The sequence below is a fragment of the Oreochromis aureus genome, linkage group 14 (assembly GCF_013358895.1).
Source record: "Oreochromis aureus strain Israel breed Guangdong linkage group 14, ZZ_aureus, whole genome shotgun sequence".
NCBI classification, from domain to species: Eukaryota; Metazoa; Chordata; class Actinopteri; order Cichliformes; family Cichlidae; genus Oreochromis; species Oreochromis aureus.
This window is the reverse complement of record NC_052955.1, coordinates 14,878,055-14,892,876: the sequence shown is the minus strand read 5'-3', so window position 1 is coordinate 14,892,876 and position 14,822 is coordinate 14,878,055. Positions and strand designations below refer to the sequence as shown.

Below are 14,822 nucleotides of genomic sequence, written 5' to 3'. Positions count from 1 at the left end.
CATTACTGTGTTTTCTTTGAAAGTAAAATTTCAGTGCACACAAATATGTCAACAGCAGTGATCACAAAACGGTGTATAACTGAAAACAGTAGTGAGATCTTTAACCAGCTCTTCCCATTAACACCTGGGCTGTCCACAGGTTCAGTCAATGAACTCGTCAATAGCTTCAATGCTAAAATGTTACATTTTATGGACACTATTGCTTCCATTAAGGTGAAGGTTATCTCTGGAAGGAAGAATTCTCCATGGAGAAACTCCACACTGGTGAAAAATGAAAAAAGAGAGTGTCGGAAAGCTGAGCGCAGATGGAGAAAAACAAACCTCCAGGTTCATTATGACATCTATAAAGAGAAACTTCACAATTATAATTTACAACTGAGGAGTGCAAGGAGGTCCTACTTCTCTGACATCATCACCAAAAACAGTCATAATGCTCAGGTCTTATTTGCTACAGTTGACAGGCTAACAAACCCTCCCGTGTCAGTGGCAGCTGAACTTCATTCAACCATGGCCTGCAATGACTTTGCCAAATTCTTCACAGACAAAATCCAAAAGATTAGACAAGCAATTGGTACATCAACGGCGGATTCAGGATATGTACTGTGTCCACCGAAAAACAATTTAAACACCATGAAACAGTTTCACCCTATTAGTAGCAAGGACCTGGAGGACATCTTAGGTCAGGGGTGTGGAACTCCAGGCCTCGAGGGCCGGTGTCCTGCAGGTTTTAGATCTCACCCTGGGTCAACACACCTGAATCAAATGATTAGTTCATTACCAGGCCTCTGGAGAACTTCAAGACATGTTGATGAGGTAATTTGGCCATTTAAATCAGCCGTGTTGGATCAAGAACACATCTAAAACCTGCAGGACACTGGCCCTCGAGGCCTGGACTTCGACACCTGTGTCTTAGGTCATCTGAACTCTTCCTCTTGCTGTTTAGGTGTCCTGCCAACAAGTTTTTTCAAAAAGGTCTCAAAGACTTTGGAGTCAGACCTTTTACAGATCGTCAACTTTTCTTTAATGTCAGGTGTGTTTCCAGAACCACTAAAAACTGCTGTAATTAAACCTATACTGAAAAAGGACAGTCTTGACAAGACACAAATGAACAACTACAGGCCGATCTCAAATCTCCTATTTTTAAGTAAGATCATTGAAAAAGCAGTTTCTCAACAGCTCAGTTACTTCTTAACACAGAATAACTGCTATGATGCCTTCCAGTCTGGTTTCAGACAGAACCACAGCACTGAAACTGCTCTGACCAAAGTGTTTAATGACATATGTCTGAATACAGACAGTGGAAAAATTTCAGTTTTAGTTTTACTGGATCTCAGTGCAGCATTTGATACAGTTGACCACAACATATTACTCAAACGACTGGAGAACTGGGCAGGTCTTTCAGGAACTGTACTAAACTGGTTCAAAACATACTTAGAAAACAGGAAATACTTTGTATCAATAGGTAACTTCACATCTGAGCAGACAAGTATCACATGTGGAGTTCCCCAAGGTTCCATCTTGGGACCTCTTCTGTTTAACATTTACATGCTCCCACTGGCACAGATTATAAAGAACAACAAAATAAACTATGGTCAATGGTGGTCAATGGTCAATGGTAACTTTATTGTCCCTAACGGGAAATTGATTTGCAGTATGTCCGTACAAACAAACAAACAGACAACCAACACATCACATACACTCACCAAAATAATATAATATAAGCCTGATAAAACAACCTAGATTTTTCATCAAAAAAGTGCAATGTGCAATGGCAACAACACTTATGGTTTAGTGTTATTAACTGTGATAATAGCACTAGGTACAAAAGACAGTCTATGTCTCTTTGTCTTCATTGCAGGCACTTTATAACGACGACCTGATGGAAGCAGTTGAAAATCATTAAAGAGAGGATGATCTGAACACAACAGGACAGAGGTTGCCTTCCTCAGCACCTGCCTGTTATAAAAGTCCACAAGCTGGACCTGAGGCCTCCCTGAAATCTTGCCAGCCACTTTAACCAGGTTGTTAAGTCTGGGCTTATTATTCAGGGACATATTACCGTACCAAGCAATGATACAGAAAGTTAAAACAGATTCAATAAAACTTTTATAAAAAAGAGTCATCATTTCAGATGAAACATTAAAACCTCTCAACCTCCTTAAAAAGTACAGTTTTTGTTGAACCTTTTTCACTGTAGCAGCAAGATGTGACTCAAAGGACAGAGCCTTATCAAGAACAACCCCCAAATACTTGTAACTGTCGACCAGTTCAATGGCTGCACCATTTACCACTGTTAGCGCAGGATGGGGGGATGTCTTCCTGAAGTCAATAACCATGTCCTTGGTTTTTAAGGTGTTAATCATTAAGAATGACTGATCACACCACGAAACAAACTCATCCACAACAGGCCCATGGGAATCCTCTTCACCATGAAGGAGGCTTACAATGACTGTGTCATCTGCGTATTTAATGAAATGCCTGTTGGCCTGTGTACTGCGACAGTCATTAGTGTACAAAATATACAGTAGAGGAGAGAGACAACAACCTTGTGGTGAGCCAGCAGAAGAGTTCAGCTGTTTGGAAAAACAGCCGTTTACTCTCACACACTGAGATCTGTCAGTTAAAAAGTCTAAAATCCAACCAACGAGATTAAAATCAAGTTTAAAGTGGTTAGGAAGCTTATCAACTAAAAGATGTGGCTGGATAGTATTAAAAGCTGAAGAAAAATCAATAAATAAGAGCCGAGCATGAGCTTTGGCGCCATCAAGATGGCGATAAAGGTAGTTCAACAGAGTGACCACTGCATCATCCACACCTCTACAAGGCCTGTATGCAAATTGTAGTGGATCTATAAGCTTCTCTACTTGCTGCAGGATCTCCTTCCTGACAAGTTTTTCAAAAGACTTCATCACTAAGGAAGTTAAAGCGACAGGCCTAAAATCATTTAATGATGTAGGTTTTGTGGTCTTAGCAACTGGAGAAATAATTGATTTTTTCCATATCTCTGGAACCTTCTGTTGCTGAAGAGATAAAAGAAAGATATAATAAAAAATACTGCATAATTGCTCAGCGCATGTTCTAAGCACCTGGCCACATATATTATCAGGACCTGGACTTTTATTAGTCTTACTCATTTTAAAAAGATTTCCCACCCTTCTTTCATCAAAGAACAAAGCTGGGGGGCCCCTGGTGCTCTCTATTAAGAAATCAAGTGTATTCCTTGGATTATAATTGTCATTAAATCTCAAATAAAATCTATTCAGCTCATTGGCTAACTGAGAGTCTGAACTAAAACCAGGGAGACTTATCTTATTACAGTCACTGAAACAGTGACCAGTCATGTGTTTCATGCCTGCCCAGGCCACCCTTTAGTTATTGCTACCCATCTCCGCCTCTACCTTATCCTTGTATTTTATTTTGGCTTTTTTAATTTCTGATCTGATCTCCTTCCTAATTTCTCTAACTTTCAAGATATTCCCTTCAATAAAAGCTTTTTTCCTTTCATGAATCAGCCTCATAAGAGCTTTTGAAGACCATGGTTTGTTATTAGGGAAAAAATGCACAACCTTTGAAGGGATAATCATGTCTCTGCAAAAGGAGATATAACTGCAGACAACGTCAGTGAGTTCATTAATGTCTCTACATGATTCTATAAACACCGACCAGTCTGTACAGTCAAAGCAGCCCTGCAGGGCTAAAGAGGCATCGTCACTCCAAACCTTTATGCGGTGTTTCCTCACTTTCTCTCTTCTCAGCACAGTCTTGTAAACTGGCAGAAGAAATCTTCTCTGCTATCACAGCTATGCAGATGACACACAAATATATATCACAATGTCACCAGGAGACCGAGGCCCTGTACAGGCTCTTGGTAAATGCATTGAGGAAATTAAAGACTCGTTGCGCCACAATTTTCTCCAGCTAAACAAAAACAAAACTGAAGTAATAGTCTTTGGTGCCAAAGAAAAACGATTACGGGTCACCAGAGAACTTCAATCTATACACCTAAAAACCACCAACCAGGCGAGAAATTTGGGTGTAGTGATGGATGCAGACCTAAACTTAGAAAAACACATTAAGACAATAACATAGTCAGCTTACTATCACCTCGAGAATATTTCAAGGATAAAAGATCTGATGTCTCAACAGGACCTAGAAAAACTAGTCCATGCATTCATCTTTAGTAGGCTTGATTACTGTAACAGCATCTTTACAGGTCTACCTAAAACATCAGTCAGAAAACTACAGCTCATTCAGAACTCTGCTGCTCGAGTCCTCACTAAGACCAAAAAAGTGGACCACATCAGTCCAACTCTGAGGTCTTTACACTGGCTGCCTGTCCGTCAGAGAATAGACTTTAAAGTTCTGATGATGGTCTATAAAGCTCTGTTAGGACCAAAATACATCAGTGACCTCCTGACCCAGTATGAACCTTCCAGATCCCTTAGGTCATCTGGATCCTGTTTTTTATCAGTTCCCAGAGTCAGAACCAGACATGGAGAAGCTGCATTCAGCTTTTATGCTCCATATTTCTGGAACCAACCCCCAGAAAGCCTCAGATCAGCTGAAACACTCAGTTTATTTAAATCCAGGTTGAAGACTCACCTGTTCTCAGCTGCATTTGAATAAAGCACCAAATCCGCACTGCTTAAATTTCAAAACTTACATTTTGACTACTGATTTTATCTACTGTTCCTTTTTTTTCCCATTTTAAATCATGCTTTTTATTTGTTTTTGTTTTTTAATATCTCTGTAAAGCACTTTGAATCACCTTGCTGTTGAATTGTGCTATATAAATAAACTTGCCTTGCCTTGCCTTGCCTTATTTTCTACGCTGAAACTGTTGCACCCCATCTTCGCTTCTGACAAAAAGTGGATGGTTGACTGGATGATGCTCTGTGTCAGAGGACAGTTACATAACTTCAGTACTCCAGTGCTGGCTATTCCAGGAACTGTTTCATGGGTTTCATGTTTCATAAGTCAAATGTATTCATATGTATATATATTGGAATATATATTGGAATACAGCAGTCCACAATATGTTGTTTGGTGCTGCAGTCTCACATCCCCACATCCTTTCCAGCTCCAGAATGTGAGCCGCCTGACATCATATTGATGCCTTTTACTCGACCTTTCTACTGCGGAGTATTGCCTTAAAAATGAGACACCAGAAGGGTTCACTCTGATTGCTAGTCCTCTGGGCCACTTCATCTGTAACCATGTGCCCTGCCTTGTTGTTGTCAGTTTTTGCCTAAATCACCATCTTGGCTGACTGAGTGCATCTGGTTTGGCTTCAGATGGGCTTTCATTTCCACTACAGAACAACTGCTCAACTTCCAGAGAGGTTTCTTTGCCCAGTTCTGCCCCTGAACTTGGCCATCCCTTGGACTCTCCCTCAATTCTGCTTTGCCCTCAGGACACTCTTCCCCACTAACTTTTCCAGTCTCCCCTTGCCTTTTGCAGTCAGCTACCTACCCATGCACTGGATTTTTTGACGCCCTCAATTGTTTTATTTTCTGTTTCAACTCAATTTAAGAGTGGAAGCTTTTAATAAACTGGTGGTGGTCAGAGGGCCCGGTGGCGCCAGTGTTCGGCAGCCTCGCCTCTGTCAGTGCGCCCCAGGGTGGCTGTGGCTACTATGTAGCTTGCCATCACCAGTGTGTGAATGTGTGTGTGAATGGGTGGATGTCTGGATATGTAAAGCGCTTTGGGGTCCTTAGGGACTAGTAAAGCGCTATATAAATACAGGCCATTTACCATTTACCATAATATGGCCTTTTTGAACATGAACCTGTAACAGTCCCTGTTCAGGCGCTAGTTTGTAACAGCAGTTTTCCGAGGAAGGAGCAGCTAGCAGGTCCAGGGGGCATGTGGTGCAGAGATTAGCTGGATAACGCGAGGCCAGTCAGTTGCTACTTCCGACGCCCCCCGTGTGCGGCAGCCTGTTACAGCAGCTCTGCTCATTCTGAGTTTCTTTCTTTCTTGTCTTTTTCTTCTCGTAATTTTTTATAACTAACGTTTTAGTAATTAGACTCTGCAACCATGTTCTACCGTTTTGTGCTAGTTCTGGTCGTTTTTCTTAGTTTTTTTCTACTTTTTTCACCCGTGTCTGGGGACCCAGAGCAGGGATCCTTTGTTTACAGTAAGGATCAGCTGTTAGCGCTGCGTCCTACAGCGGTACTGCCGGCGGACAGACCCGACATTCCCAGCGAGCTGAGGAGGAAAAGACGGGGGTGTCGTGCTGGGAAGGAGCGCCGTCGCCCGAGAAGGAGACGTTATCGGCCATCTCTTCCTTCTGTAATTATTGGAAATGTAAGATCTTTGCCCAATAAGATGGATGAGCTCACGTCGCTAACCTGGTCACAGAGGGAATACCGGCAATGTAGCATCATGATGCTAACGGAGTCGTGGCTAACACCGCTAACTCCGGACACGAGCGTGACACTACCGGGATTCCAGCTGCTGCGAGCGGACAGGACGAGAGAGAGAGCGGTAAGAGGAAAGGAGGGGACTGGCAGTGTTTGTGAATGACAGATGGTGTAACCCCGGGCACATCACTGTGAAAGAACAACTCTGCAGCAGAGACATTGAGCTGTTAGCCGTTAGCATGCGTCCGTACTACCTGCCCCGGGAATTCTCGCATGTTATCGCGATAACAGCGTATGTCCCCCCCTCGGCCAACGCGGATGCAGCCTGTGACTCTCTCCACTCTGTGGTCAGCAGACTGCAAACACAATCTCCGAGAGCCCTTCTCATAATATCAGGGACTTTAATCATGCCTCACTGGACTCCACACTGCCCACCTTCACCCAGTATGTGACCTGCCCAACCAGAGACAATAAAACACTGGACTTACTGTATGCCAATGCAGAAGAGGCATACAGTTCATCACCTCTCCCTCCCCTGGGCAGATCTGATCATAACCTGGTGCACCTTGTCCCTGTGTATGAGCCCTTAGTGCGCAGGGAGCCACCAGCCACCCGCACAGTGCAGAGATGGTCTGAGGAGAGCGAGGAGGCTCTTAAGGATTGTTTTGAGTCCACTGTGTGGGAGGTGATCTGTGACGACCACGGAGAGGACATCGACAGCCTTACTACATGCATTACTGACTATATTAATTTCTGTGTGGATAACACCGTACCTACCAGGACTGTACGGTGTTTCTCCAACAACAAACCTTGGATTACCCCAGAAATTAAAGCTGTCCTCAAGCAGAAGAGGAGGGCCTTCAAATCCAAAGACAAAGAGGAGTTGAAAAGGGTGCAGAGAGAGTTGAGGGGACTGATAAGGAATGGGAAGGACAGCTACAGGCAAAGATGGAGAACCAACTTCAGCAAAACAACGTTGGTGAAGTCTGGAGAGGCCTCAGAACCATCTCAGGCCACAAACATCAGAACTCTCTGCCTGGGAGGGATGTGAGGTGGGCAAATGAACTGAATCATTTCTTCAACAGATTTGATTCAGCCATGAGGCAGTCTCCAACATCGGCTGCAGACTCACCCACCCCACTGCTGCTGTTCCACCTCAGACACTTCACACCTCCTCTATTCACCCTGCTCACTCCTCCCAACCCCAACAACAGCATCCAATACACACTCAACACAAGGCTCCAGCCTGTCTCTCTCAACCACCCAGGTTAGGGAGGGAACTGAGGAGGATTAAAGCCAAGAAGGCAGCGGGTCCAGATGACATCAGCTCGAGGGTCGTCAGGTCCTGCGCGGACCAACTGTGTGGGGTGATGGAGCACCTCTTCAACCTGAGCCTGAGGCTGGGAAGAGTCCCACAGCTCTGGAAAACCTCCTGTGTTGTTCCAGTGCCAAAGACTTCACGCCCCAAGGACCTCAACAGCTACAGGCCGGTGGCTCTGACATCCCACCTGATGAAGACCCTGGAGCGGTTGGTCCTGGCTCAGCTTAGGCGCCTTGTGAGCTCATCACTGGACCCACTTCAGTTTGCCTACCAGCCTGGCATTGGAGCGGATGATGCCATCATTCACCTCCTACATCGTTCCCTCGCTCACCTGGAGACCGCTGGGAGCACTGTGAGAATCATGTTCTTTGATTTCTCCAGTGCCTTCAACACCATTCTTCCTCGGTTCTGAAGGACAAGCTGGAGAACTCTGGAGTGGACCATCACCTCACTACCTGGATTCTGGACTACCTCACCGACCGACCACAGTATGTGAGGACTCAGGGCTGTGTGTCGGACAGGGTCGTCTGCAGCACATGGGGGCCCCACAGGGAACGGTTCTGGCTCCGTTCCTCTTCACCATCTACACTGCAGACTTCTCCCACAACTCCACCCAGTGCTTCCTGCAGAAGTTCTCTGATGACTCTGCAATAGTCGGCCTCATCACTGATGGGGACGACAAGGAGTACAGAGGACTGACTCAGGACTTTGTGGACTGGTGCCAGCTGAACTACCTCCAGATCAATGCCAGTAAAACCAAGGAGCTGGTGGTAGACTTCCGCAGGGACAAACATCCTCCACTGCAACCACTGAACATCCAAGGTATGGACATTGAGGCTGTGGACAGCTACAGGTACCTTGGTGTTCATCTGAACAGCAAACTGGACTGGACTCATAACTCAGACGCCCTCTACAGGAAAGGGCAGAGCAGGCTGTACCTGCTGCGGAGACTCAGGTCGTTTGGAGTGGAGGGCCCACTCCTGAAGACCTTCTATGACTCTGTGGTGGCCTCAGCCATCTTTTACGGTGTGGTCTGCTGGGGCGGCAGCATCTCTGCTGGGGATAGGAAGAGACTGAACAGGCTGATCCGAAGGGCCAGCTCTGTTCTAGGATGCCCTCTGGACCCAATGGAGGTGGTGAGTGACAGGAGAATGGCGGCTAAGCTGTCATCCCTGTTGGACAACATCTCCCACCCCATGCATGAGACTGTGACAGCACTGAGCAGCTCCTTCAGTGGGAGACTGCGGCACCCACGGTGTGGGACGGAGAGATTTCGCAGGTCTTTCCTCCCCACTGCTGTCAGACTCCACAACAAAGACTTTAACTGATCAAACACACACATGTGCAGTAACACTAAGTGCAATAATCTTCCTGGCATCGTTGTATTTTTTACTCAGTTGTATATAGCATTTGTATTCTATTTTTATCTTATTGTATATTTTATTCTATTTTATTCTACTGTATATAGTATTTTATTTTATTCTATTCTGTACAGTTGTGTACTGTATTTATTCTTATTTTATTTTATTCTAATTTTTGCTTCATAACTTTTGCACTGTCCACTTCCTGCTGTGACAAAACAAATTTCCCACGTGTGGGACTAATAAAGGTTATCTTATCTTATCTTATCTTAAATCGAACAACAGACCTTTATTTGATGTCAGCAACATAAGACCATACAAGCCAGGTCTCCATGGCTCCACTCCATCCGTATATACATTTGCTGGGATAGGTAGGCGCCTGTGCCAGCCCGTTACAATGGTGAGGTCTCTCTCGGAACAGACACATGAACAGCATGTAATGGCTGCCACACAATACTCACACACTCAGTAGGAGACTCCCCCAACTACTACAATAGCAGCCCCCCCCAGTGGTGCTATAACACAATAAGTTATAAACTTTGGTATAAATTAAATAAGATTTTATGTGATTTGGTCTTCATTCTTCCTTTATGACACTTATAAACAAAAAAAATAAATAAACAAAACACAGAAATGTTACTCTTCAGTGATTTTTTGCTGATAACTAATTAACTCACAGTAGTAAATAATTAAGTTACTGGATAGAAAAACAAAATGTCTCAAATGACAAGTCTTTTAGGCCCCACCCATACTCACCCTTCTTCCTTAATGGTTGGTGTGCAAGATTAAACAAAACAAAATGTCAATAAAAGCGAATGACACAGAAATAAAACCTAATGACTGGGATCAGTGATTCAGAAAGCTGTCATGTGCTCAACTTTGAGAACCAATTTGCTCTTGCTTGTTTTGCTGTCTTGCTACTTTTCCTCGGTCATATCCTCTTCTCAGTTTTCCCTCTCATGTCAGCTACAGGGACAGTTTGATCTAAATGGGATGTACAAGACTGGAGATGTGGTTCTGGGGGGACTGTTTCAAATCCACTTCTTTTCAAGTGTTGCTATTCAGTCTTTTACTTCACAACCACAACAGCCTACTTGCAGTGGGTAAGTATGACAGGAAAACAGCATAGAAAAAGAAAAAAAAAGAGAAAATTATTGTAATGGAAATATGAGCTTTTAATTTATGCCTAAGGTAACTGTACTTTTCAGTTTAAAATCATTCCGGATAAATGCATGTATCTTGAATTATAAATTTATATTTGTTCATCAAAATATCCTGTTAATTGTTATTCAGTTTCTTTATTATAATAAAAATAAGTAATTTTGTCACATGTAAAGTATCTTAGATGAATATCTATCTTGATGAAAATGTATTTTTTCAATAACTAACTTTTTCTTGTCTTAGTGTTTATGCCCTAGGATTTAAGCTCGCACAAACCATGGCCTTTGCTATTGATGAAATCAACAGAAACTCAAACCTGCTACCAAATGTGACTCTGGGATATACTCTGTATGATAGCTGCCTTGAACTTGGAATTGGATTCCGTGCAGCATTGTCATTGGCCAATAGTCAAGAGGAGAAAATTATATTGAATGATACATGTGTTGGAAATCCTTCAGTCATAGGGATTGTGGGTGATCAGTCCTCTACACCTTCAATTGCCATCTCCAACGTCTTAGGTTTGTACAGAGTACCTATGGTAAGTTTTCTGCTTGACCATGTAACAGTTTTCTTTGATTGTTTTCATTTGATAGCAAATGTAGAGCCACTTGTACAAAACAATGCATGACAAAGTTAAAAAATGTTGGATATTACTGCATATAGTGTCTATTTTTAACAGGTGAGTTATTTTGCCACATGTTCCTGCCTGAGTGACCATCAAAAGTATCCATCCTTCTTTAGGACGATCCCAAGTGATGCTTTCCAGGTGAAAATCTGTTAACAAAGTTAAAATGGAAAAGCTAATGAATTCTGGTTAAAGAAATTACCTGCTTTGCAACAATATGCTTACAATGACGCAAAATGGTTTTTTTTCAGTTACAGTTTTTTTGTATGAAAAAAGCTAAATTGTGACCATGAGGTGTGCACTGGAAACTGATGCAAAAATAATCATGTGGAAAATTGTTCTTGTTTATGCATTTACACTTAGGTACGTGCTATGATCCAGATTCTAAAACACTTTGGCTGGACTTGGGCAGGTCTGCTTGTCACTGATGATGATTATGGACTTCATGCAGCAAGATCCTTTCAGTCTGAGCTGAATCTTTCGGGTGAAGCTTGCCTGGCCTACACTGAGGTTTTGCCCTGGAACAAAAACACAGATGAACTCAGGAGGATTGTTGCTGTGATGAAAAAATCCACAGCTCGAGTTGTCATTGTCTTTGAACATTACAGTCGCGTGATAAATCTTATGGAAGAGGTTTGGCTTTACAAATCTTTAATTATTACTAGCTTCATAGGTCTGAATCACAAAAGTATATTGTGTAAAACATGTATTACATCCTAGTTGAATGAGTACAGAAAACCAGTCAAGCAGAATTTATTTGAAGATGAATAATGACTTCAATGGCATGATAATGTCACTAAAGAAGTTGTAGTTACAATATCACTTCATAGATGGTGGAGGTGTATGTATGGAATTAGGTGTAATCTAATTCACAGGTAGTGAGGCAAAATCTAACTGGCATACAGTGGATCGCCAGTGAAAGCTGGACAGTAACAGTACCTGATGTGCTCCAAACACCTCAGCTTATGCCATACCTGAGTGGTACACTGGGGATCGCTATTCGTCGAGGAGAAATACCAGGACTCAGGGAATTCCTGTTACAAATACGTCCTGATCTACATCACAACAATAGCTATGGAAATAGCATGGTGGGAGTTTAAATTTTTAATATGGTAGTTGGAAGAATCGTATATTTTCATGATATGTAAAAAACAATATTAAAATATTTCAGGTGAACCAGTTTTGGGAATTTGCATTTCAGTGCAGGTTTGCTCCAGCTCCAGCAGGCTGGCTGGAAGGTGGAGGTGCATTATGCACTGGAAAGGAAAATCTGCAAAATGTGGACAATGAGTTCTTGGACGTTTCCAACCTGCGGCCTGAGTATAATGTGTACAAAGCTGTATATGCACTGGCATATTCCCTTGATGACATGCTGCGGTGTAAGCCAGGAAGAGGGCCTTTCAGTGGGAACAGCTGTGCCACTTTGCGGTCACTGGAGCCATGGCAGGTGTGATATCATTTTTCAATCTGTTTATAAATTCTTTGCTTTAAAATTATTTTCAGCATAGAATTTACTACAGAATTTAACATGTAGGATTAAATACAATATGATAATATTAAGTATGAAAAAGCTAGAGTGAGCTAAACAGATTTTCCGCACTCCCCCCAAAAATTAGCAGTTGATAAATTTAGAACAGAGGCATGTATGCATGAATCATTACTAGTGATGTAATATTCTATTTGATTATTTAATACTGGATGCCATACTGGGTTATTTTTCACCTCAGTGTGAAAAGTAATTTATTTATTGTACATTCCTTTTTAACAGCTTCTTTATTACTTGGAAAGAGTGAACTTCACCACTCCGTTTGGTGATCAAGTGTCATTTGATGAGAATGGTGATGTGGAGCCAATTTATGATGTGATGAACTGGTTGTGGCTCCCTGATGGAAGCACTAAAGTTCAAAGTGTGGGTGAGGTTAAGGGGTCAGGTGAAGGTGAAGAACTCATACTTGATGAAAACAGAATCTTCTGGAACTTTGAATCGAAAAAGGTTCGATATGAGCTTTAAAAGTTAACTTTTGGCATATGTCCAGTATATATCAGTGTAAAAGCTAATTAACTCATAGCAAAGCTATTTAATTTCATCCTACAGCCACCTCGATCAGTATGTAGTGAGAGCTGTCCTCCTGGTACCCACATGGTGAGAGAGAAGGGGAAACCCCAATGCTGTTTTGACTGCATCCCTTGTTCTGAAGGAAAAATCACTAATAAGAGCAGTACGTATTTTTCTTTTTGCATGACATATTCAATTTAATTATTATGAAGAATAATATGCATTTCACCAATGTTCCCTTTTGTATCAGACTCCTTGGAGTGCACCAGTTGTCCAGAGGATTTTTGGTCAAACCCCCAGCGTGATGTATGCATTGCTAAGAAGACAGAGTTTCTTTCCTATCATGACCCTTTGGGCATTTGTTTGACGGCAACCTCGTTACTGGGAACACTTATATGTGCTGTTGTTCTAGGAATCTTTATCTGCCATCGCAGAACACCCATAGTACGTGCCAACAATTCAGAACTTAGTTTCCAGCTATTGTTGTCACTTAAGTTGTGTTTCCTTTGTTCGTTGCTGTTTATCGGACGACCCAGGCTGTGGACATGCCAACTCAGACACGCAGCATTTGGGATCAGCTTTGTGCTTTGTGTCTCATGCATCTTAGTAAAAACCATGGTTGTTCTGGCTGTGTTCAAAGCCTCTAAGCCAGGAGGGGGAACCAGTTTGAAGTGGTTTGGTGCTATGCAGCAGAGAGGAACAGTTCTGTTTCTTACATCAATTCAGGCAGCCATCTGTGCTACCTGGCTTGTGTCTTCCTCTCCAACTCCACATAAAAACACCCAATACCACAATGACAAGATAGTGTATGAGTGTGCAGTGGGGTCCACTGTTGGTTTTGCAGTGTTATTGGGTTATATTGGCATGCTGGCTTTCCTCAGTTTTCTAATTGCATTCCTGGTGAGGAATCTCCCTGATAGTTTTAATGAGGCCAAGCTCATCACATTCAGCATGCTGATCTTCTGTGCTGTGTGGGTGGCCTTTGTTCCTGCTTATGTCAGCTCACCAGGAAAACTTGCAGATGCAGTGGAGGTATTTGCCATCCTGGCTTCAAGTTTTGGACTTTTGATCACACTGTTTGGACCTAAATGTTACATAATCCTGTTGAGACCAGAGATGAACACAAAGAAATCTATTATGGGTCGTGGCATTGAGTCATAAACAGTTCACTAATTTCAAAAGAAAGAAAAGAGAAAAGTTTCTCTCTCCAGTTTTTCTCCAGGCAGAAAAAAATGTGTATTTAAATAAATTTAATATTCCTTTTAAATCCTTTTAAAGCTTGGTGCTAGTGTCACATGACTGCAAATGTTCAGTTCAGTTTCAGTTTTATTTGTCATATGCAAGTTAGCACAGGGTCAACATTGCAATGAAATGTGTTTGACGAGCAGCAGTCACTCAGCAGCATGGTACAATAGAAGAAAATATAATAAAATAAAATAAAATAATAAAAAAATAAATAGAAAAATAGTAAAGAGCAAAATATTAGAGAGACGTGGTAAAAGAGAAAAGATGACTAAATACATATGTATCTATAAATATAAATATATGTACACTAGTGATTAAATAAGAAAATCTTGAAAAGAAATATGACGGGGGGGGCAGATGGGATATTGCACAGGAATGAGCAGCAGAAAATTACAGTATTGCACTTTTAAATATAAATATCAATAACAATAAAGTGGAGTGACCAGTGCAGATCAAACAGAGTACTTGTGAAGCTGCAGGGTAGCTTCTGAGTGCGTCCTGTGGAGTGTGCTGTGTGTGTTTAACTGTTGTGGTTGAGATGTCGTATGGCTTGGTGGTAAAAACTGTTTTTAAGTCTTGTAGTCCGAGCAGACAGACTCCTGTAACGTCTGCCAGATGGTAACAAGGAGAAGAGCTGATGTGCTGGGTGGCTGTGGTCCTTGATGATGCTGTGTGCTTTACCGAGGCA

General features: G+C 42.3%; 1 protein-coding gene across 1 annotated transcript; it reads left to right on the top strand.

The window, feature by feature from the left end:
* The first annotated feature begins 9,959 nt into the window (after positions 1-9,959).
* Positions 9,960-14,050, top strand: LOC120443515 (extracellular calcium-sensing receptor-like). Its single transcript, XM_039622350.1, has 9 exons — positions 9,960-10,150; positions 10,452-10,746; positions 10,888-10,974; positions 11,197-11,466; positions 11,709-11,921; positions 12,005-12,280; positions 12,602-12,826; positions 12,929-13,052; positions 13,140-14,050. Exons 1-9 carry the CDS (start codon positions 10,041-10,043, stop codon positions 14,048-14,050), a joined length of 2,511 nt encoding a protein of 836 aa, XP_039478284.1. The 5' UTR covers positions 9,960-10,040.
* Positions 14,051-14,822: the final 772 nt, after the last annotated feature.

Excerpts from the sequence above, each read along its gene's own strand:
- LOC120443515 (XM_039622350.1), top strand. The coding sequence starts at position 10,041 with ATGTACAAGACTGGAGATGTGGTTCTGGGGGGACTGTTTCAAATCCAC. Across the intron at positions 10,747-10,887 it reads GTTTGTACAGAGTACCTATG|GTGAGTTATTTTGCCACATG; the intron begins GTAAGTTTTCTG and ends TATTTTTAACAG. Across the intron at positions 13,053-13,139 it reads AAAAATCACTAATAAGAGCA|ACTCCTTGGAGTGCACCAGT; the intron begins GTACGTATTTTT and ends CTTTTGTATCAG.